We start from the raw sequence: 23,299 nt of genomic DNA on the forward strand, positions 1-23,299 counted from the left end.
ATTGTAGAATTAAAAGAAGAAATTAATAGGATTAAAACTTTAGATATCCTCACTACCAATTATTGTGATTTGTGGGAAGTTTTTAAGATTCAGATTAAAAAATTTCTTAAATACAAATGTCTATGTTTTAATAAAGAAAAAAATGAGAAGTACAATACAATTATGACACAATATATAAACCTAAAACTGAAAAATACAAGAAATGAAAGTGAGGAAAACAACTTAAAGGATTTGAAAAAAGAGATAGAAACTTTAAATAGTGAGTTTTTACTGAACATTCAAGTCCGAGCAGGAATAATTTCCGATGAACTTCTAAATCAAACAAAAGCAATTTCACTATTTAATAAAAGGAAAGAAGCCCAATATATCGAAGCCATTAAAACAGATAATGGAACTATAGTGAAAAATCCTAAAGACGTCAGAGATGCTGTTCGGATCCTTTGTTCAAACATGTACAACTCAATTGAAATAGATAATAAACTCCTAAAAACCTTTCTGAATGTAAAAAATAGTGTTGACCCGCCTTCCAAGAGCTTAGGTGAGGAAATAAAAGAGGCTGAGGTTGTTAATGCCATTAAACAATTAAATCTAAAAAAGTCTCCAGGGAAAGATGGTCTCCCGTCTGATTTTTATCATGCATGCGCCATAGATTTGGCTAAAATATTAACGCAAGCCTTCAATGATGGGATCGCTAGAGGTTACATGCATGACTCGTTCTATGAAGGCGTTTTATCCTTGTTGTATAAAAAGGGTGAAATGTGTGATATCAACAACTGGAGACATCTCACCCTAATGAATGTCGATTATAAGATTTTTGCAAAGACCATTATGAACAGGATGAGTGACTATTTGGATGTAATAATAGCTAAACAACAAACATGTGCAATAAAGGGAAGATTTATGTGGGACAACTTGAACACATTAAGAGAACTAGTTTTTGATAAAAATGGTGACAGTTTTTACATTGTGGCTTTGGACCAAAGGAAAGCATTTGACTATATCTCAAGAGACTATTTGTGGGAGATTTTAAAACTGTATCAATTCCCTGAAAATTTCATAAACATGATTAAATGCCTTTATGTTAAATCGACGGTTGAAGTAAATGTTAACGGTTCTTTGACTGAACCATTTGAAGTTATGCGGGGTGTAAAGCAAGGGTGCCCTCTGAGTGCAGCCCTGTATATTTTATCTATAAACCCACTTGTACAAAAAATCCAAGATGATCATAGACTTAAAGGTCTTCAAATAGGAAAGAACAGAGTCGTGATCTCTGCTTATGCTGATGACATAACTGTATTTGTGAAATCTAAACAAGAATTAGACATCATCTTTGAATATTTTAGCGAGTATGAGCAAGTCTCTGGAGCCTCCTTAAATAAAGCTAAAACGGAATGTGTCTGGATTGGAAATGAAAAAAACAAATTTCCCATAGATGTCCCAGAAGTTCAGCAATTAAAGGTTTTAGGTATATATATAGATAATAATGGCTGTGTCGACCATAACTGGTCAAAAAAAGAAGAAATAATACAAGATGAAATTGATAAATGGAAATCATGTAATCTAAGTTATAAAACTAGAATAAATATTATTAAAACTTTTCTATTATCAAAAATACTGTTTTTATCATGCATCTTACCTCCGACAGAAGTTTGGGTAAAAAGACTTCATAAAATATGCTGTAATTTCATATGGGATACGACTCGTGAGGTTACAAAACGTGAGCTCCTTTTTAAGAGAAGGGAACTGGGAGGCCTTGGGGCTGTCGATATATCCCTAAAAACTAAAATAGCAGTGTGCAAAATCATCGCGAGTGGTATTGCCAGGCAAACCGAATGGATAGGGAACATCTCTAACTGGAAATCTAAAAAAGGTCCATCGAGGAAAGGAATTCCGTATTATAAACTGATGTTTTCCGACTTCACTGACAAATTTAAAGATCTAAACATCGATTGGGTGAAAGACTCGAGCAAAGAAATATATCTTTTAATTGTTGATCGAGTTTATTGTAACCCTGTGGCTTTCAGAAATTTGGAGGAAGACCAAAACAAAGAATGTCTCCAAAACTTACAGAATAAAATCCTATCTGAACACCTGAGAGATACAACTTGGTTAGTCGCTGTAAGAAGGCTCCCAGTAAGAGCGGTTGTAAAATGGAGCTGTTTTGTAAAAACCAGTAAATGCCCGATGCCTAATTGTAATGAAGAGGAAACACTCGAACATTTCCTGTTAGAGTGTTATCGCTCTAAAGAAACATGGGCTAAATTAAAAATCATTGGTCTCAATATAGAAATAAATATGAACTCAATTTTCTATGGTATTTTTAAAGAAAATTGTAGCAAGACTCAGCATGACTTCATTTGGTTCATAATATGTTTGACTAAATCTAAACTCTGGAAAACAAGAGCCAAAATGACTATAAATCAAACGTTTATATCCAGTGATGTTGTATTCAAGGACATTCAAAAAGAGCTAAGAAGACTAAAAAGCAGCACATCTTGGTTTAAAGACTCTTCAGTGTGGGACTCTATTTGCGTGTAATTGTACTTTGACTATGTAAGTTTTTTTTCTCTCCCTTTCTTTCTGAATATGACTTGTGTAAGATTGTGAATTTTGTATAATTTCAATAAAACTCATTAAAAAAAAAAAAAAAGCAAGGGTGGTAAGGGACTCGGCAAAGGAGGCGCTAAGCGTCACCGCAAGGTGCTTCGCGATAACATCCAGGGGATCACTAAGCCGGCTATTCGTCGTCTGGCTCGCCGTGGTGGTGTAAAGCGTATTTCTGGTCTGATCTATGAAGAGACTCGCGGTGTGCTGAAAGTGTTTCTGGAGAACGTGATCCGCGACGCCGTCACCTACACCGAGCATGCCAAGAGAAAGACCGTGACCGCCATGGATGTGGTGTACGCTCTGAAACGCCAAGGACGCACCCTGTACGGCTTCGGCGGTTAAACGCTCTAACACCGAACAACGCGAACACAACGGCTCTTTTAAGAGCCACCCACATGTCTAGAAAAAGAGCTGTTCCGTGTGGGGGGAAAAAGGCTTTTTCTTTCATGAAGCATAAGGCATCAAACGCTGTACAGAAGTAGCATAAGTGGTAGATCTATTTGTATTTTTTGTAATAAACTTCATATATGCAGTGTTCAATATTATAAACTTTAAATCAATGTAATATCAATATTATAAAACAATTTAAAAGATGATTTTAGTAGAAACCTACTTCTATATTTCTCTCTCTCTCATACACATGCATATATAATATAAAACGATTTTTTCGCAAGCCAATTGTTTTTTCTTAGTGCACGTTGTGCTGAAAGTACAAGAGCGGGAAGGGAAACAAAGCGTAGCAGAGGACGAGGAGGAGGTATGGAAGGAGGGAGGAAGCAGAGTGCAGTAGGAGGGGCCATGCAGGAGGAGGTATTGAATTTTGGCCAATCAAAAAAAGGTGTCTTGTCTGTTCGTCATTAGCATGTGGGACTGTAAATAGAGCGGGCGCGAAGCGGGCGCCAGTCATTTTCTGTTTGTTTACACGAGAAGCAGCATTATGCCCGATCCAGCCAAGACCGCGCCCAAGAAGGGATCAAAGAAAGCCGTGACCAAGACGGCCGGCAAAGGAGGCAAGAAGCGCAGAAAGTCCAGGAAGGAGAGCTACGCCATCTACGTGTACAAGGTCTTGAAGCAGGTGCACCCTGACACCGGCATCTCATCCAAGGCCATGGGCATCATGAACTCCTTCGTGAATGATATTTTTGAGCGCATCGCCGGTGAGTCTTCTCGTCTGGCTCATTACAACAAGCGCTCCACTATCACCTCCAGGGAGATCCAGACCGCCGTGCGCTTGTTGCTTCCCGGCGAGCTGGCCAAGCACGCCGTGTCCGAGGGTACAAAAGCCGTCACCAAGTACACCAGCTCCAAGTGAAGCGCGTTACCGCCGTCTTCATCAACCCAACGGCTCTTTTAAGAGCCACCCACTTTCCATACAAAGAGTAATTTTCTCTCTTTCGTTTTCTCTCTCGCTGTGTGTGTGTGAGAGAGAGCGGGAGGGGAACTTCTGAAGCGCTGCACTCCCGCGGATGTTCAGGCTTTTTGGGTAATTCTAGCAGTCTGCTAAATGCAGAGATGAGTAAATCTAAACAGGGTTGTAGCACGGTTTCGGGGGTTGTATAATCTGAGCAATGCAAAATGGGACGTTAGCAGCACAAAGTTATTTGTATTAAGATTGTAGCAACAGGAAGTAGTTGAAAATGGTTTTCTACTAGCACATAATCATTCTACATCAGGGGTGCCCAAACGTTTTCCTGTGAAGGGCCAAAAATCAAACTTGATTGAGGGCTGTGGGCCAAAAGTAAATGTTGCATTATACCAAACTGTATTATATTAAAATTAAAGTTGCCATGGTTCTTATTTATCATTTCATAATATTTACAAATAAATAAATTAATAGAAAACGTTAGTCTGTATCTGCTTCACTAATGCAGTTTTATTTTCAGAGTTCTATAGTTCAATGAAACTTATAGTATAATTAAAACATAGAACCAATCCCATTTATAATACATGTTCAATACCTCATACAACTATTCAAGCTATAAGCAATACAGCCACATGTCTGCAATATCAGTGACCTCTAATGAGACACATGAAGCTGGTCCTTATTTTTCAAAAGTATTTCCAAATTGGGATGCAGTGGACTTACTGTCAAAGTCAGGATATTATGGTGGTGAGAGTCAGTTACTTTGCATCTCAGTTTACACTTGTTTAGGTTCATCAGACTGAAAGTCTGTTCACAGTGGTAGGTACTGCCAAACAGAGACAGCATCACTTGTGCCTGTTTGCCCATCTGTACCTGTTTGCTGGGACACATTTGTAGAAGTCTGTCAAGGGAAGGGACCTGAACTTGTGTTTGAGTTCTGAATCACACTGAAGCTCAATTGGTTCCATCTGTAGATCATCACTAACTGTGTCCACACTGATGGTGAAGGGTTGAACAAACCACTCAAAGTCAGAAGCATTGTGTCTGAAGTCCTCAAAGCGACTGTCAAACTCCTGGAAAAGGTTGCTGAGAACAGCATCATACTCAGGTACCTTCTCTTTCATCATGCCTGCCTCTCTAAAACAGGGAAAATGGGCTAAATTTCCTGGATGTCGAGATGAGAGAGAGAGGAACAGTGTGAGACGGGGAGTGAAAGAAGAGAGAGGGAGGCAAATAGAATAAATAACTGACAAAACAAGGAAATTAAATCATGATAATTTAAGAGAACTTTGACACAAAATTTATCAGCTTGATTAACAAAAAAACCCAAAGCTGACACCACTGGATATAAATGCTAACTAAATATAAGTATTAATAATAACAATAACTGCACATAAAACTATGGTGAATATTATAATTGTGAATGTTAGCTGCTGAGAGATGTCTTCTGAGCAGCAGTAGTTTTTGTTTGAAGGCTCTGACGTGATAAAAAAAAAAAAGCTGGGTGTTAATCTGGTCTTTTCCCTGGAGCTGAACATTTAAAACATTGAGCAGCTCTGTGACATCAACCGGGAAAGCCAGGTCAGAAAACCATTTCTTATCCATGGGCTCTTGAATACTACCAATCTTGCTTTCCTGAAAAGCTCCGATCTCATCACGCAGATCAAAAAATCTCCTGAGAACGTTTCCAGAAAGAATGTTCTAGCAGCATGGAATACAACACACACACACACACACACACACACACACACACACACACACACACACACACACACACACACACACACACACACACACACACACAATGCTATAGCGGAGCTGGGATAAAGGGCATTAGGGTGACAGCAGAGTTGGGATTAATGGCGTTAGGGTTAGAGCACAGCTCAGGGTTCGCGGTGTTAGCGTTAGGGCCGAGCTCGGGGTGGAAGAAAGAAGGGCTAGGGTAGCGCCGAGGCCTGTGCTCGTTAGGGTCAGGGAGGAAGCGACCGAGCTAACCAGGAGGAGGCCGGGCACGCTGTGCTTTACAAGTCCCCCAACGCGCTCTGCTTCAAATACTACACACACCACTCGACAGCTGCCAAGACATCAGGCTCGTTCACAAGGCTCCTCTTCAACTCGGCCCAGAACGCATACGACGGCCGTGCCTGCTTTTCGCCCGTTTTTACACACCACATCGCACCAAATGCGCAGCCCGCCGGCTTGAGCACAACGCGCGCCGCGCCTTTTCATGTGCGCTACGCGAGACTGTTGCTCTCTAGTCGGCCAGGCCGGGCCACGGGAGGAACGAGAAAGCCCATCCTCGCTCAGCGTGTGCTTCAACGTTTTGAATCTCGTTTTGCGAGTGGGATTTTCACCGAGAAATGCCATGAGAAAACACATCTGAGCGCGCGCCGCGTCCGTGCATTCATTCAGCGGCGCGCGAGTTGAGTCTACAACGCTCTCATATCTGTTTTTAAGACCAGCCCCCGGCCGCGGGGAGGATCCTGTGTTACACACTAACGTACAGCGTACGACTCGTGTATTCTACGTAGTTCCAAGAGAGATGGCAGAAGTCGCACCCGCTCCCGCCGCCGCGCCGGCCAAAGCGCCCAAGAAGAAAGCAGCTTCGAGAGCAAAAAAAGCCGGCCCTAGCGTCGGCGAACTGATCGTCAAAGCCGTTTCCTCGTCTAAGGAGAGGAGCGGCGTGTCTCTCGCTGCTCTGAAGAAAGCGCTGGCTGCCGGCGGATACGATGTGGAGAAGAACAACTCCCGCGTCAAAATCGCTGTTAAGGGTCTCGTGACTAAAGGCACTCTGGTGCAGACCAAAGGGACCGGCGCGTCTGGCTCTTTCAAGCTGAACAAGAAGCAGACCGAAGCCAAGAAGCCCGTGAAGAAAGCCGCGCCCAAAGCGAAAAAGCCCGCCGCCAAAAAGCCCGCCGCTACTAAGAAGCCCGCCGCCGCGGCCAAGAAGTCTCCTAAGGCGAAGAAGCCCACAGCCGCCGCAAAGAAAGCCACCAAGAGCCCGAAGAAGGCGAAAAAGCCCGCGACCCCTAAAAAGGCAGCCAAGAGCCCCAAGAAAGCGAAAGCTGTCAAGCCCAAGACCACAAAGCCTAAAGCGGCAAAGGCGAAGAAGGCAGCACCCAAAAAGAAGTAAAGACGTTTGTTTCTTTCATGCTTTTGTTCCTTAAACGGCTCTTTTAAGAGCCACCCATATTTTCCTTTAAAGAGCAACATTTTCAGTCAAGCTTTATGTAATCAAAGCAATACACGTTAGAAACATACAATAGTATGGACACACATATCTACTACATATCATGTACACATAACCACAAGCCGATGCTGATTTTAGTACAGTAGAATAAATCCTGATCGTGATTCCTAAACGTCATTCCTGATCTCCAAAACGATCACAGAATATGTAGGATAACATATTGATACATAATAAATCAATGTTAATGATAAGAATAAATCAATTCAGTATATAGTTGTTACTTCGTGCTTTTGTATGAATATTCCCTTCTGTCTGTTTTCATTCGCGCTCTCTCTCTCTCTCTCTCACTCACACACACACACATGCACAAACAGGGGTGGGAGGGGTGACGCTGGAATTCGACGGCCTGTTTTTGATTGGCTAATCTGCCATTGCGTTCTTAGCGAATAAGAGAGTGGCCGTTTTGTCTATATCACGGAGAGCTCGGGGTGTAACGTTTATTTAGGAGTTGTTAGAACAGATTTGAGCATCAAGATGAGTGGCAGAGGAAAAACCGGCGGAAAAGCTAGAGCTAAGGCCAAGACTCGTTCATCCAGGGCTGGACTTCAGTTCCCCGTGGGACGTGTGCACAGGCTTCTGCGTAAAGGCAACTATGCCGAGCGCGTCGGTGCTGGCGCTCCGGTCTACCTGGCCGCAGTGTTGGAGTATCTGACCGCTGAGATCCTGGAGTTGGCCGGTAACGCCGCCCGTGATAACAAGAAGACCCGTATCATTCCCCGCCACTTGCAGCTCGCCGTGCGTAACGACGAGGAGCTGAACAAACTGCTCGGCGGAGTGACCATCGCTCAAGGTGGTGTGCTGCCCAACATTCAGGCTGTGCTTCTGCCTAAAAAGACCGAGAAGGCCGTCAAGACTAAGTAAACTCGTCCACTGCTGCTTTGTCAGTACCCAAAGGCTCTTTTAAGAGCCACCATCTTTGCTTAAAAAGTGCAATTTTACACCCGTTTTACTACTGAAAGTGTGCACTAGAAAGTCAGCACGTTTGAAATGAAAACAGAAGCGTTATACTTTGCTAATAATTATGTGATAACGTTAAGTAGTAGTAGTAATAGTGGTAGTTAGCGTGTTGTCTAAATGAAATCTGAGGGGTGAAATTGTGCACTTTTAAGACAGCATATTTATAAAAAAAAAAAAAAAAGGACGATGATTTTGTAGTCATGATTTGATACCATATTTAAGTAATGACTATAAGAACAATAGCAGTTAGCGTGCTGGTTAAATGAAGTCTGAGGAGTGAAAATGGTTTGTGACGGCGTTGTGTGTGTTCGTAATGAACAAAGCATTTGTGTTAGAGAGCGCGCCAATACAATAGAATAGTGGCGGGCGTCTTGTGATCCGAACGGTGGCAGAGAAGACGGTCCAATAGTCAACAGGTGACGTAAAACGTTCTATCGAATAGCAGACGAGCGCGTTCGAGACGCCCAATCAGCGCAGGGCGGCGTTATGGCTTAAAAAGGCCGCGTTCGCGCGCACAGTTTATTCTGTTTTTCTAACCGCGAAGTGCAGAGTTTGACGCTATGGCAAGAACCAAGCAGACCGCCCGTAAGTCCACCGGTGGCAAGGCGCCAAGGAAGCAGCTCGCCACTAAGGCTGCCCGCAAGAGTGCGCCGGCTACTGGCGGTGTGAAGAAGCCTCATCGTTACAGGCCCGGCACCGTGGCTCTGAGGGAGATCCGTCGTTATCAGAAGTCTACTGAGCTGCTCATCCGCAAGCTGCCCTTCCAGCGCCTGGTGAGAGAAATCGCTCAGGACTTCAAGACCGACTTGCGTTTCCAGAGCTCGGCCGTCATGGCCCTGCAGGAAGCGAGCGAGGCATATCTGGTCGGTCTGTTCGAGGACACCAACCTGTGCGCTATCCATGCCAAGAGAGTGACCATCATGCCCAAGGATATTCAGCTGGCCCGCCGTATTCGCGGAGAACGCGCTTAAACCACAACTCCGTCTAATATACACAAAGGCTCTTTTAAGAGCCACTTCACCGTCTCAGAAAACGGAAAATTTTCTTTATTCGGCAGTCTCAATGTTAGAACGTGGTACAGAGATAAAATGACACTTTTATTTATATATATGTGTGTGTGTGTATATATATATGTGTGTGTGTATGTACAAGGTTTTATATTAAATATAGTGCTATGAATATTAATGTGTGTTTATATAGATGAGCCGTTAATTGTGGTTATGTCCGAACAACACAATGCACAGTAATGAGCTGTGTCTGTAAAATAGCCCAAACCTACCTTCAGTTTCAGGCGGCGTTGTGTGTTGCGCTAGATGGAGCTTGACTGCCCTCGTGTGGCCAAACTCGGGAACGGCGATTTTCTAGAAGCGGATTTCTGGGCAAGAACTGTTGCATGATATTATTATTAATCTCTCTCTTCCCTTTTGTCCCGTCCATGATAATTATTGTTGTTATTTAACAATTGTAGACATGAGCTCATGTTAAAATGAATAAATAGGGAATAAAATGGTAATAACCATATATATTCTCGAGCGAAATAGACGAGGCCACCTAGGGAACACATGAAGTTATGTAGGAGCAGTGATGAGAATGAAATGACTAATAATATTAAGAAAGACATTAATAATGTTAATATTAGCAATTAATTTGTGTAATTTATTATGATAACTATACTGCTATGTACATGATATAATGTTGATATGTTTTAAATGTGTGTTGTGTTCTGTCCTTATACCGTGTCTAGGTCAGTCTCCCTGGCGTGCGCGCACAGACATATAGTCAAATCCGAGCAGCGAGCCATAAGATCTGTTATGACGTCACGTTCAGAGTTCTATAAGTTTCCTGATGGTATGCTTGACGGTTGTTCCCTTTATGACGCCGCGAATGTCGAGGTTTTTAAACGTTGTGGTATCTGAGCTGGCCTCTGTATTCATTTGAACGGAGTAGTGTTTAATCATTGGTCTATCTAACCTTTTCATGTGCTTAGTTTCTTTGTTTGTTCATCTGTCGTGTTTAAGAATGGACGTTGAAATAATATATCCAGATATCTGTACAGCTGCTTTGTGACAATGTAAACTTTAAAAAAAAAAACCAACATTTCAATGTCTAGAGAAGAGGGTGCGTTCTTTAAAAAATAAATCATAATGATGATGCTGTGAAACAGTTCAGAAGCTCCGTGTATTGTCCTTGATACGTGAAAACTAGACAATGCACAGTAATAACGCTGATGAGCTGCGTCAGTGTAAAATAGCCCAAACCTACCTTCTGTTTCAGGCGGCGTTGTGCTGGATGGAGCTTGACTGCCCTCGTGTGTCCAAACTCAGGAACGGCAGTTTCCCTGAAGCGGTATTCTGTTCCAAGTTTGTGGTAGTTAGCCAAGAAATATTACATGATTACCATTACTCTCTCTCTCCCCTTTTTAAAACCTGTTCACGATAATTATTGTATACATTACCTTTATTTTTGTAATCTTCTCCCATATTTGTGGATATTCTCGAGTGAAATAGACGAGGCCATGTAGGGAACACATGAAGTTACCTAGGAGCAGAGTCTAAAATATCTTTTTGAGGGACCTCAAACTATTATCATTTGCTAAACTATTGATCATTACATTACGTACATCTTATTCGTATATGGAAAGTACTTAATGAAGATAATATACTTTAGATTTTTTTATGTAACCATTTAAGTATTTGTTGAAATGCTTTTGTTACTGATAAATACATGTACATTTAAATTGATTTTGTTCTGTCTGTGATTTTGTAGATCTGGATGTTCAGCTGGTCTCAGATCAAGCATCCTCCTCTGTATTGACTCCACTATCCCCAGCTTCATCCCATTCATCAGATTCCACAATTGTCCTGGAGTCCAGAAGAAAGAGAAGGAACCCAACAGTTAATGGAGCAGAATGAAGCAAGACAGGTAAGCTTTGAATAAATGCATTTAAAATACTCAATTACGTAATTGTTTATTATTGATACTTATCTGTAGAAGTGTTTTGTAAATGTATTCTCGACATAAAGGAAAGGCATTAAAAATCCTCTTAAATTTCCATGAGCGTCATAACGATGTAAGATGTTTTGGCAGAAAGTTGATTGTGTTCTGAGGGTCAATCCAAAGGGTGAGGAAATCTTCAAGGAGTATGAAAAGTCCAAAACACTAACATGTCTGCAACCAGGACGTTCACCATCTGTTTACGTGTGGCATATGTTAGAGCTACATGGGTAAGAATTGGAGGTCACTTCCCTCCCTTTGTCATCACAACAGATTCATGTGACGCAGCTAAAGAATGAATGAATGAATGAATGCCTTTTATTGTCACTATACACATGTACAATGAAATTAAGAGCCACTCCTTTTTGTTCCGTGCAAACATATACATTCAATACACAAGAAGAATAAACAGATAATACACAGATAAATAAATAAGATAAATAAACAAAATAAATAAACAAGATATACAATATATGCAAGATATATGCACGATAGATAGATATTAGGGTGGATGGCGGAGGTACTATGAAATGCACAGTTTGTGACAATATATACATATGCTGTGGACTCAGTACATGTGTTTGTTTATCATGGTAATAGCTTTTGGGAAGAAACTATTCTTAAATCTGCTAGTCCTTGTTTTGATGCACCTGTAACGTCTCCCTGAGGGCAACAGATTGAACAGATCAAAGCCAGGGTGAGAACTGTCCTTAATGATAGTTTTTCCTCTGCTGAGGCAATGGGAAGTATAAATATCCATCAGGGAGGGGAGAGGGCAGCCAATGATCTTCTGTGCTGCTCTTACTACCCTCTGAAGCCTCTCCCTGTCTGCTGCGGTGCAGCTACCATACCACACCGTAATACAGTATGTCAGCAAGCTCTCGACGGACGAGCGGTAGAAGATCAGCAGCAGATTGGAGTCCAGATTGTACTTCCTGAGAACCCTCAGGAAGTGTAGCCGCGTTTGAGCCTTCTTGATGACCGCTGTGATGTTGTCCGTCCAGGAGATGTTAGCAGAGATAAGGACGCCAAGAAACCGGACGGTGTGGACCTTCTCTACACACTCCCCATTGATGAAGAGGGGGGCCAGCTCCGTGTTGTGTTTTCTGAAGTCTACAATAAGTTCCTTGGTTTTCTTGGTGTTTAGAGTCAGGTTGTTCTTTGAACACCAGGCTGCCAAGTTTAGGACTTCCTCTCTGTAGGCTGCCTCCTCTCCTTTTGAGATAAGTCCGACCACTGTGGTGTCGTCAGCAAACTTGATAATAATATTATTGTTGTAGACTGGTCTACAGTCATATGTGTAGAGACAGTACAGGAGGGGGCTCAACACACAGCCCTGTGGAGAACCTGTGCTCAACGTGCGAGTGGAGGAGAGGTGGGGCCCGAGTCTCACTGTCTGGAACCGGTTGGTCACAAAGTCCTTTATCCAGGCACACGTGAGGCGGGGGAGACCAAGGGTGACCAATTTGGTGACGAGAATGTCCGGAATTATTGTATTAAAAGCCGAACTGTAATCCACAAAAAGCATCCGTACGTAGCTCTGTTGCTGCTCAAGATGTCTCAACACGTAGTGGACAGCTACGGCGATAGCATCCTCTGTGGATCTGTTTGCACGATAAGCAAATTGAAAAGGATCGAAATCTGGGGGGAGGTAGTCCTTGATGTGCTGAAGAACCAATCTCTCAAAGCACTTCATGATAACTGGAGTGAGGGCTACAGGACGATAATCATTCAGGCTAGTGGTGGGCGATTTCTTTGGCACTGGAATGATTGTGGCTGATTTTAGGCAGGACGGGATGACTGCTTGGGCCAGGGAGAGATTGAAAATTCTGGTAAAGATGTGGGCAAGCTGGTGGGCACATGATCTGAGCACGTTACCAGGTACACCGTCTGGGCCAGCAGCCTTCCTGGGGTTCACTGCCAGAAACATCCGTCTAACATCGTGTTCCCTCACAGTAAGTAGAGTGGTGCAGGAACCAGATGGGGATGGAGGCAGGGCTGGACTGGTACGGGGGCCAGATGAGGGTGGAGGTGGGGCTGGAGCAGATGAGTGCTGTTGTTGTGATGTTTCAAAGCGAGCGAAGAAGCAATTTAGCTCTTCTGCCAGAATCGCACTCAGGACTCCTGTTGTCGCCTCACGGCCTCTGTAGTTTGTGATGTTCTGTATACCCTGCCACACCTCCCGTTTATTTTTGCTGGACAGGTGGGACTCTATGCTCCTCTTATAGGCCGCCTTAGCTTCCTTAATACCGCCTTTCAGGTTGGCACGGGCAGCTCTGTACAGAGCTCTATTACCAGACCTGAAGGCAGCGTCGCGGGCTTTGAGTAGTGTGCAGACCTGTTTGGTCATCCATGGTTTCTGGTTTTGGAAAACCCGGATGTTTTTTTCCACAGTCACATTTCCGATACAGAACTTGATGTAGTCCAGTACCGTTCCACAGAATGATATTCTGTGTTGCTATAAAAGGGGAATTTATCATTTAACTTCTTGCAAAACATACACACTTGCAAAGTAAATTGATTTATTTTGAAAGGAGGATTCCATGGTCAAGTGTGAGGACCAATTATGCACTGGGAATTGTGACTCTTTTTCCATACCTCCAAGATCCTTTCTCCAAACATGGATATGTAAGTTCTTGTATTCTGTCTGAAAACCCAAACCAGTGTGTGTGTTTATATTTTCTTCCCTTTTATAGTTTTAAAGTTAAAAATGATCTTGTTTTAGATGAGTGTTTATAGGTTGCTCAGCTTTGTATTTTCCACTTGTTTTTGTAATTTTATATAGTCATTGTGTGAACTTATTGTGTTGAGTAATTCATTCTTGAAGCCAAGAACGAGATGCCTCTCTTTGGGTCTTTTCTTAAACAGGAACACTACTATGATCCTTTAGGGTAATACTGGCTTCATTGCATGGAGGATCAAGACAGTTCAACATAACACCTGTGCTGGCTCCCGGTGTCATTCCAAGACTGTTCTTCAGGATGGTCCAAAAAACAGACAAGAATCTCTGTTAACTTGTCAACAGCGATTTGGTGAGGAGTGCAGGGAGGCGATATCTACAATACGATATTCCACTGATGAGAAGATGAGCGACTTTCCAGTATTGACAGAAGATGGTGGGTGAGGATGCATCATCTTCTGTCCTGGATTTGTTCACTTGTTTCCTTGCTGTATCTGGATTGGTAAGAAAATATTTAGCTTTGGAAGTAGTTTTGAAAAGGAAATGACCTTCTCTGTAGTTATTAAAGGAGTTTACTGGTACAGTAGAGAAAGGAGTTGTTCAGTGATCACCATAACAACAACAGGCCGGTCCAAACTGAGAAATTCAACGTTCTAATCTTTTATATCCCAAATGTATGCATAAATAACACAGCAGATCTTAATTTTTAGTATTTGACCTTTTATCCATTTATGTCCGTTATGTTTAAACCTGTATAAACCTTGTTTAAAGATCGACCACGATTTCTCCATGATGTTTGGTGACGAAGTGTCTCAGAAGTTCCTGGCAAAGTGGTCAACATTCTTCAAGCCAAAAATCATTGCAGACTGCAAGACTCTTAAGAATATGGGCGAGCTGCTGTCAGGAACTGAACCTGAATCTGAGGACTACAATGGTCAGTATAAACTGTTTTGTATTTTAAAAATGTTCCAGTCTTTAAAAAAAATAATTAAATAGAGATCATTTAATTATTTTGTGATGTCTTTAGGATGGGACAGCGATATGTCCTCAATCCTTTTGCAGCTGCATCTGCTCCCTCTAACCTCAAGAGGCCAGAAAAAAAATATCCAAGATCAGTTCAGCTCAAGCAACCAGCCATCTTGTGAGCTACCTTAAGGTATGCAAAAGTTAATATTTAAACATCAGATCTTAATTTTAGGAGCTCTTGAGGTGTAGGTTATTTTGGGATTCTGAGACCTGCATCTCATTTTGCTTACACCACCTGCAAACAAGATGTGACGGTGCTAGTGATAATGTAAAAAACATGCAAAGAGTTTTATTTTAATATTTATTTTATGTCCCTTTGCTGACCTTCAGGAAGGAGCCAGTGTGACTACCTTCATTGAGAGTGCTGACACAAGACAACCATTTCTCCTCTGCATCGGTGAGCGAAAGAAGGATATCCAAAAGTTCTACATTATTATCGACCAAAAGGCGATCCCATGTAAGGCGCACACATCAGTGGCAGCTTTTGATGAACTGTTCAAAGCTCACTATGTCTTCAGTTTCTGATATGATGAAGCTCTTTGTGATTTCTACACATTTATCCAAACCACTATATATAACATCGATGTCGGAAGAGCAATGGAGAGCCTGCGTGTTAAAGAACTTTGAGCACGATTGCTGCAGCGAGATTAACTGCCTTGAAGATGTTCACATGTTTTGTATGTAAAGCACACCTCAGAACTTGTTTGGTTCTTCGTCAACATTTAAAATTTCAACATGGTTTATATCCTAGCAAAAAGTTACATTTAAAATGTGGAGAGCCAGGTCGCCTGTTATCATTTTGTACTTATAGTGGCTTCCGAAAACACCTCAGCAAGGTACATAGTCACACTATGGATCAGGAGTTTGATACTAATCAGGATCTTTCCACTCAGGGAGAATATGAGGCGGAATGTTCAAATGATCGCCCAAGTTTACAAAGTTGGAGTTTACAAAGACATTAATGATGGGTCGTGTTTCCAAAACCATGCACTGTTCTCACAGCAAAAGCACGCTTTTCAGATTCTATTCTATTACAACGATTTTGAAACTGCTAACCCTCTAGGTTCCAAGAGGGGGATCCACAAACTTGGTTGAATCTATTTTACTCTAAAAAATCTTCCACGCAAGTGTAACTCTGTACTGATTAATGTACATCTTGCAGCTTGATTCTACACGGAAGATCTTAAGACATATGGTTTTGATGTGATAATAAAGCCCCTTATTGATGACCTGAAAATCTTAGAAACCGAAGGCATACAGCTTCCTTGTTTTGAACAACCATTGTTTGGCTCAGTAATTCAAGTAACAGGAAATAATTTGGCTTTAAATGGCTTGCTGGGAATCTTACAGTGCAACTAATTTCTGTAGGCTTTGTTTAATTAGTAAGGAAGAAGTTCAATCTATATTTACTGGAGATCATCCTGGGTTAATTTTTCGTTCCAAAGAGGTTCATACTGAACATTGTAAGGCACTAAATGAAAATCCTGAACTGCGGTCAATATATGGTGTCAAAAAGTCATGTGCGCTCAATTCATTAGAGTATTTCCATTGTACTGATAACTATGCTGTTGACATCATGCATGATCTGCTAGAGGGTGTGGTACAGTATGAACTTAAACTGGTTTTTGAGTACCTTGTTAAACAGGGTGCACAGCTTTAATTATGGTTACACAGACCGTAAAAACAAACCAAGTGGGTTAAAAATGGATGATAAGGGCAAACACCTGGGTTTGAATGCCATACAGTCATGGTGTCTTCTGCACAACACTCCACTGATATTTGGTGGTCATTGAAAGGAATAACAATCACTGGAACTTTCTCCTGCTTTTGATACAGATTGTCAATATAGTGTTCTCCTACACCATAACTGATGGGATGATATGTTACTTAAAACATCTGATCTGTGATCACCATACTCTATTCAAAGAATTGATTCCTGACAAGACGTCGATTCCCAAGCACCACTTGATGATGCACTATCTGAGATGCATAAAAAAAAATGGCCCTCTTATCCATATGTGGTGAATGCGATTTGAAGCTAAGCACCATATTTTCAAAAGATGTGGCAAAAATTTAAAGAATCTCATTAAATCATTAGTAAAGCAACATCAACGTCAATTGGCATTTAACTGTGAAAATGATTGTTTTAGAAGGTTTGAATTTGGTCCTACATCAAAAACCATCTGTAACTTGCAAGGTGGGGAAGAACTCAGTCAGACATTATATTTAGAAGCCTGTTTGAGTGTTACAAGTACAAAGTGGGTCAGACATTATGGTACTGAGTATCAGGTTGGTGTGTTCATATGCACTGGATGTACTCATTAATAACGAATAATAAACATTTCTATATGTTGATAGAAATATAAAGCATTTATATATATATGTATGTGTGTGTGTCCCCTTCTCTTATCTAAATATTCAAACAGCCCAAGAAATAAAATTAGCTATTTTCTGAGACGATGAAGTGACTCTTAAAAGAGCCTTTGTGTATATTAGACGGAGTTGTCGTTTAAGTGCATTCTCCGCGAATACGGCAGGCCAGCTGAATATCCTTGAGAGAGATGGAGAAATGTGAAAAGCTAGCACTGTGGCTATGTGTTTCGCAACCATGAGCTGTATTTCAACGCTTTTTGGCCACAGCATGCTGCCTCACAAACGTCCCAATTCATGCCCCCCTTTTCCACAGTCGTTGTGTATATCCAGGTAAGGATAAAAGTTACATTTCCATCCATCCATCTTCTATACCGCGTAATCCTTCTCAGGGTCACGGGTAAAAGCTACATTTTCCAAAGAAATTTAACTCGCTGAGATGGGCAGTCCATAGGTAGTCGGTACCTAGCCGCCCAAGGATTGGATTGCATTGTGACGGCTCAACTATGGAATTGTCCCGTTCTGTGAGACCTTTGGGCTGTCTCGCCGCATCGTCACCCTTCAGTTTATATGACAGCACAGCTCATACCTCAAGACTTGAATAAAATCTATTTGAGAAGCAGTCATCTAGTCAGCGAACATTAAAGTAGCAGGCCTTGGACGAGGTGGCCGAGAGGTTAAGGCGATGGACTACTAATCTGTTGTGCTCTGCATGCGTGGGTGCGAATCCCATCCTTGTCGCAAATTTGTTACTTTGCCTCCTCTTTCCAGCAATATCTGGCTTTGTTGCAGTCTGTCTCACACCTACAAGGCCTACAAATGGGAAGCTTTGTACAGGTCCCTGAGCTAGCACTAGAGAGGGCGGAGAAATGTGAAAAGCTAGCACTGTGGCTATGTGTTTCGCAACCGTGAACTGTATTTCAATGCTTTTTGGCCACAGCTGCTGTAAGGCTCTGGCGTCTCTGGAGGTCCGTCAACGCAGAACGCATTCCGCAGTGCAGACGACAGTGGCAAAGAACCTGCACCGAAACCTCTTTTTTGCTCCACACACCGGGATGTAATTTCATACGCGTGAGCTATGTCAGCAAGAGGTTAAGGTGATGAACTGCCAATCCGCTGTGCACAGCCCATGTGGGTTTGGACCCCATTTTTCTCGTAAAGACCTTGCTTAAGCGCATTCTGTAAAGGAAGCGTGCATGGTGCAGACATTGTTGGCGTCTGCATGAGCAGTTAGTCTGAAGGGGAAATTAGGGTCAGGTGTTTTCAATCAACGGGATGACAATCAGGTATGAGTGAGCACCCTGTCTTATTTGAAGAACGGGGATCTATCAAAGTCTGATCTTCACAACACATGTTTGTGGAAGTGTATCATGGTATGAAAAAAGGAAATTTGTGAGGATCTCAGAAAAAGAGTTGTTGATGCTCATCAGGCTGGAAAAGTTCAAAAAAAAAAAAAACATCTCTAAAGTGTTTGGACTCCACCAATCCACAGTCAGACAGATTGTGTTCAAATGAAGGAAATTCACGAGCATGGTTACCCTCCCTATGGAGTTGGTCTAGTTTGGGCAGAAATGATAAGGCTTATAATGTTCTTTTGGTGAAGGCTTAACTTTCAAAACTCACTTCTGCATTGGCCAGGAATTGAACCCAGGCCTCCCACATGGCAGGCAAGAATTCTACCACTGAACCACCAATGCTTAGTTTAAATAACTAAAGACTTCGCAGAGTGTGCTGTTCAGGTAAGTATTGTGCTGTTCAGCAATTTGGTTTCAGATTTGAAAAGGAGAATCCTAAGTCTCTTCCTTATTTCAGCAGCAGTCACACACTATATTTCCAGATACTGTATAATATTATAATATCTCCTCTCTGCTCAACACGCATGTAATACAGTCTACATACCGTAGAGCAGTGTTTTTCAACCACTGTGCTGTGGCACACTAGTGTGTCGTGAGAGATCGTCAGGCGTGCCTTGAGAAATTGTCCAATTTCACTTAGTCTTAAAATTCTTATTTATTAAAATTTATTCATTATTATCTGCAAATAATAAGCCATGGTTGAGTGTCTGTGCTGTAATATAGTGACTGGCAGAGTAATGTAATATTCGTCTAGGTGGCAGCAGGTAATTGCCTCCTACCTTCTTAGAGACAAGAGAATTAGTGACGCATGCGACAGGTCGTGGTGGCAGTGATGGAGAAGTTTTTAAAAAGGAAAAATGCAAACTCCGAACTGGGCCCTGGACAAGACTGTGACCCAGGTGAAGGGCCTAGTATGAGTGGTGGTAAAAAGAAAGCAAAGACGGTGAGCTCGAGGCAATACAGCGAAAGTTATCTTTCATTAGGATTTACTTTCACCAGTGATGAGAGGACCCCGACTCCATTATGCTTGGTGTGTGGCGAGAAGCTGTCCAATAGCGCCATGGTGCCAAGCAAGCTTAAACGCTATCTCCAAGTAAAACACCCGTCGCTTCAAAACAAGCCGATGGACTATCTTGTTTGCCTGCGTGAAAACACCGAAACAGGCAACATTAATGAGAAAAACCACAAAGGTAAATTACAAAGCCCTCAAAACTAGTTGCTGAACTTGTAGCTAAATGAAAAAAGTCCCACACTGCGGCAGAGACGTTAATACTACCTGCCCACAAAGACACTGTCATCGAGATGCTCGGCCCTGACGCGGTTAAAGACATATCTAAACTCCCGCTCTCAGATAACACAATCGCCAGACGTATTGATGACATGTCTACAGACATCGAAAGCCATGTTTTGGAAAAGATACGCATCAGTAGGAAATTTACGTTGCAACTTGAAGAGTCTACGGATATTCTCAGCTCTTGGCCAATGTGCATTTTGTGGATGAGATGACATTAGAGAAAACTTCCTATTTTGTAAGGCACTGCCAGAAAAAACAACAGGAGAGGAAATTTTTTGGGTCAAATCGGAATATCTTGACCAGGGAGGACTTACGTGGGAAAATTGCACAAGTGTTTGCACTGATGAGATGCAGCCATGGTCGGGCACACCTAAGGCTTCGTTAGCAGAGTGAAGGAAAGCAACCCAGATCTTATTGTTACACATTGTTTTCTGCACCGTGACACCTTCGTTGCAAAGACTTTACCAGCAGAACTAGTTCCTGTGTTGGATGATGTTGTGCACATAGGGAACTTTGTAAGTGAGGAAATGTGAGCGGAGCATAAAGCCTTATTGCTCCATACGGAGGTCCGATGGTTGTAGCGTGACAAGTTGCTGGCCCGTGTGTATGAGCTGCGGGAGGAACTTAAAGTGTTTCTGACAAATGAGAGGTCTGATTACTCAAATCTGTTTGCAAGTGATGAGTGGTGTGCAAAGGTGGCATACCTGGCAGATATATTTCATCATCTGAATGAACCGAACACACGGATGCAAGGCCGAAATGAGAACCTGCTTACAAGCATGGATAAAATAAATGGATTCCATTTAAAGGTGCACCTCTGGCAACAACATGTGCAAAGTGCCAACCTTGAGATGTTCCCACTCACAGAGGAACGGCAAGATCACCCTGCTGCACTGTGTGAGGTAATAGGTAAACATCTGAAAACTCTTGAGGAGAAGTTGTCATTTTATTTCTCTTCAGCCTCCACTGAATGCCTTGACTGCTGTTGGAACGGACATGACTTTACAGGAGCAGGAGGAACTAACTGAACTGAAACAAGATCGTGGTTTAAAGCTAAGATTTGCTGAACTTCCTTTGGACAGTTTATGGTTGACTGCTGCCAAGGAATTCCCCATTCCGGCCAACAAAGTTTTGACATTGCTCCCATTTTCCACAACATATGTGTGTGAGCTGAGCTTTTCAAGCCTAACTGCTATAAAAACTAAAAACAGAGAGAGACTGAAAGCTGTTGAAGAAGAGCTTCAACAAAAGATGCCTTTCTTCAATTCCTGCCAGGATATCGGCTTTGTGTTCATCTAAACAGGCCCAGGTTTCACACTGAGTGAGTATAAATAAATTGAGAAACTATATTGTAATTACATATACTGTATTAGGCTACAGAGTGCCATTCTGTAACATTTTTGGTTGGTGGTGTGCCACAAGATTTTTCCAATGTAAAAAATGTGCCATGGCTCAAAAAAGATTGAAAAACACTGCGTTGCACTACACAATTTAAGAAGCTACACTTACTTCTGCTTCCATTGTAACACTTTTCAGTTTTGGAGCAACAGCAACAACAACAACAACAACAAAAAACTGTTGGAACAAAATAAATCTTATTTTCCATTCCAGGTTGCAGGTATTCACGGGTGCAATGCAACACTGTTCCACACACAAATAACTTTTGAATGTTTAAGTGACTAAAATCAGAAAGCGCTACTAGCATATCTGACAAAGATGACTCATGAACCAATTCTTTAATCACTAGCTGAAAACGACGTATTGAATTTACACGAACGTCAAATAACAAATACAACATTCTACTTTCTCATGAATATGGTATAGTGCATTGCTTAATCAGCAGTTTTTCTTAGAAAGACAAGATATTTAAATTGAATAAATTTAATGAAACCACACATCAAGCTGTCTTTTCTAACAGAACATTAAATTTAGCATTAGCTCCCAGTTCCAGAACGTTCTAGCCAGACATTCAGGGGTTAATCCAAGTTACTCAAGGACGACGCAGAACTTAAAATAAAATAAATTGATAAATAGTAAAGAACGCCAAAGCTTACATATGGAGTATCAAAGGTCATTATCACAGGATCACTGGAATCAGGCACTAGGAGGAAATTCCAGGACAAATTAGGAAATACAATTAACTGACATTTTCAAATTCTTTGCAACTAAAAAGCTGTAATCATATACTATATAACTTTTCTTTTTTTTTTAAAGCATTTAAAGTATATAACATTAGCACCTTGTAATGTTATACTAGATGAAAAGTAAAGAATCCTGGAACATCTGAACATCCATAATCTGAAAATCTTGAACCTAGTGTCAATCGAGTCAATCCAATCTTTCTTGTGTGCGTTTAGCGGTATTCTGTCGGACCTCTTTCCTGTGTGGGCGTCCCCGAGCATGACTATGGCGCGCTTCAGTCGAACATCGAGGCAGCTCTATGCGCCCACTCCCTGCAGCCCGTCTCCAGCATGACCGCCAAGGTGATCCAGCTGTACGAGACCATGCTGGTGCACCAGGGCGTCTTGCTGGTGGGCCCTACAAGAGGCGGTTAGACCACGGCGTACCGTGCCCTCGCTGACGCACTGCGCACCCTCCACGAGACAGAGGGCTGTGAGGTGAATCCCTTATACAAGCCCATCGAGACCGACGTGCTCAACCCACAGTCAGTGAGCATGGACGAGCTGTATGGTGAAGACGACCCTCTCACACTGGAGTGGAGTGCCATCAAACCGTCCCTCGGCAGTGACACCGCCGACACGCACAAGTGGGTGGTGAGTGACGTACCTGTGGACGTGCCTGTGGATTGAGAAAATTACCCCCGTGTTGGACAACAACAAGACGCTCTGTCTGGCTAACGGTGAAAGGATCAAGCTCACACCTTCTACACACGTTATTCGAGGTGTTACCCATCAGACACAGATAGCACCGGTCCTAAAAACCATCACAAACAAGCACAAGCATGTCATTTCCAAGAAGATTTTTTTTTTACATTAAACGTGTTCCTGATGGAAAGGTCACACACGAACGTATCTTTAAGACTTCACACTTTCATGCCTATAATGAGCGATAAACGCATTCGAAGCATGTTATAAAGCCTCCGTAATGCATTATGCATAGTATTTAAATAAATATTATTATAATAACATGCACTACACTACATTATGAATTCTTAATGTATTGTTAACACGTCTTTACTGTGAGCGGGATGATGACCAGATGCAGACAGGCTCCCGGGTACTCATATCCGTAGACGTACTGATACAGAGCCATTCTGGCCACGCACTTATCCAGATCCACGTCCCAGTATTAGCACAGCTGCCTCTGCCAATCAAAGTTACTGCTCAAGTCCACCTACATGAACACATACACAAAGACATGTGATATATATACGGTCTCACTG

General features: G+C 42.1%; 4 protein-coding genes, 2 long non-coding RNA genes and 2 other non-coding genes across 8 annotated transcripts; 7 read left to right on the top strand and 1 right to left on the bottom strand.

Annotated features, from left to right (window-relative positions):
* The first annotated feature begins 3,308 nt into the window (after positions 1 to 3,308).
* Positions 3,309 to 4,912, top strand: LOC128630025 (histone H2B-like). Its single transcript, XM_053678606.1, has one exon. The coding sequence runs from the start codon at positions 3,545 to 3,547 to the stop codon at positions 3,917 to 3,919; it is 375 nt and encodes a 124-aa protein (XP_053534581.1). The 5' UTR covers positions 3,309 to 3,544; the 3' UTR covers positions 3,920 to 4,912.
* An 859-nt stretch (positions 4,913 to 5,771) lies between these two features.
* LOC128629999 (histone H1-like) lies at positions 5,772 to 7,318 on the top strand. The gene has a single exon (XM_053678577.1). The coding sequence runs from the start codon at positions 6,513 to 6,515 to the stop codon at positions 7,101 to 7,103; it is 591 nt and encodes a 196-aa protein (XP_053534552.1). The 5' UTR covers positions 5,772 to 6,512; the 3' UTR covers positions 7,104 to 7,318.
* A 293-nt stretch (positions 7,319 to 7,611) lies between these two features.
* Positions 7,612 to 8,306, top strand: LOC128630013 (histone H2A). Its single transcript, XM_053678593.1, has one exon. The coding sequence runs from the start codon at positions 7,695 to 7,697 to the stop codon at positions 8,079 to 8,081; it is 387 nt and encodes a 128-aa protein (XP_053534568.1). The 5' UTR covers positions 7,612 to 7,694; the 3' UTR covers positions 8,082 to 8,306.
* Positions 8,307 to 8,532: 226 nt separating this feature from the next.
* LOC128630009 (histone H3) lies at positions 8,533 to 9,245 on the top strand. The gene has a single exon (XM_053678589.1). It carries the CDS (start codon positions 8,738 to 8,740, stop codon positions 9,146 to 9,148), a length of 411 nt encoding a protein of 136 aa, XP_053534564.1. The 5' UTR covers positions 8,533 to 8,737; the 3' UTR covers positions 9,149 to 9,245.
* Positions 9,246 to 9,580: 335 nt separating this feature from the next.
* LOC128630074 (uncharacterized) lies at positions 9,581 to 11,462 on the top strand. Its single transcript, XR_008394314.1, has 3 exons — positions 9,581 to 10,544; positions 10,944 to 11,099; positions 11,265 to 11,462. It is a non-coding gene; the product is annotated as an uncharacterized LOC128630074 (long non-coding RNA).
* A 2,248-nt stretch (positions 11,463 to 13,710) lies between these two features.
* Positions 13,711 to 17,659, top strand: LOC128630055 (uncharacterized). Its single transcript, XR_008394286.1, has 5 exons — positions 13,711 to 13,799; positions 14,040 to 14,353; positions 14,623 to 14,785; positions 14,879 to 15,007; positions 15,208 to 17,659. It is a non-coding gene; the product is annotated as an uncharacterized LOC128630055 (long non-coding RNA).
* A 247-nt stretch (positions 17,660 to 17,906) lies between these two features.
* On the top strand, positions 17,907 to 17,988 carry trnas-acu (transfer RNA serine (anticodon ACU)). Its single transcript has one exon. It is a non-coding gene; the product is annotated as a tRNA-Ser (tRNA).
* An 885-nt stretch (positions 17,989 to 18,873) lies between these two features.
* On the bottom strand, positions 18,874 to 18,944 carry trnag-gcc (transfer RNA glycine (anticodon GCC)). Its single transcript has one exon. It is a non-coding gene; the product is annotated as a tRNA-Gly (tRNA).
* Between the last annotated feature and the right edge of the window lie 4,355 nt (positions 18,945 to 23,299).

The sequence above is a fragment of the Ictalurus punctatus genome, unplaced genomic scaffold, assembly GCF_001660625.3.
Source record: "Ictalurus punctatus breed USDA103 unplaced genomic scaffold, Coco_2.0 Super-Scaffold_100046, whole genome shotgun sequence".
Taxonomy (NCBI): Eukaryota; Metazoa; Chordata; class Actinopteri; order Siluriformes; family Ictaluridae; genus Ictalurus; species Ictalurus punctatus.

Bases quoted from the DNA above. Each gene is read 5' to 3' on its own strand.
- LOC128630025 (XM_053678606.1), top strand. From the start codon at position 3,545: ATGCCCGATCCAGCCAAGACCGCGCCCAAGAAGGGATCAAAGAAAGCC.
- LOC128630009 (XM_053678589.1), top strand. From the start codon at position 8,738: ATGGCAAGAACCAAGCAGACCGCCCGTAAGTCCACCGGTGGCAAGGCG.
- LOC128630013 (XM_053678593.1), top strand. From the start codon at position 7,695: ATGAGTGGCAGAGGAAAAACCGGCGGAAAAGCTAGAGCTAAGGCCAAG.
- LOC128629999 (XM_053678577.1), top strand. From the start codon at position 6,513: ATGGCAGAAGTCGCACCCGCTCCCGCCGCCGCGCCGGCCAAAGCGCCC.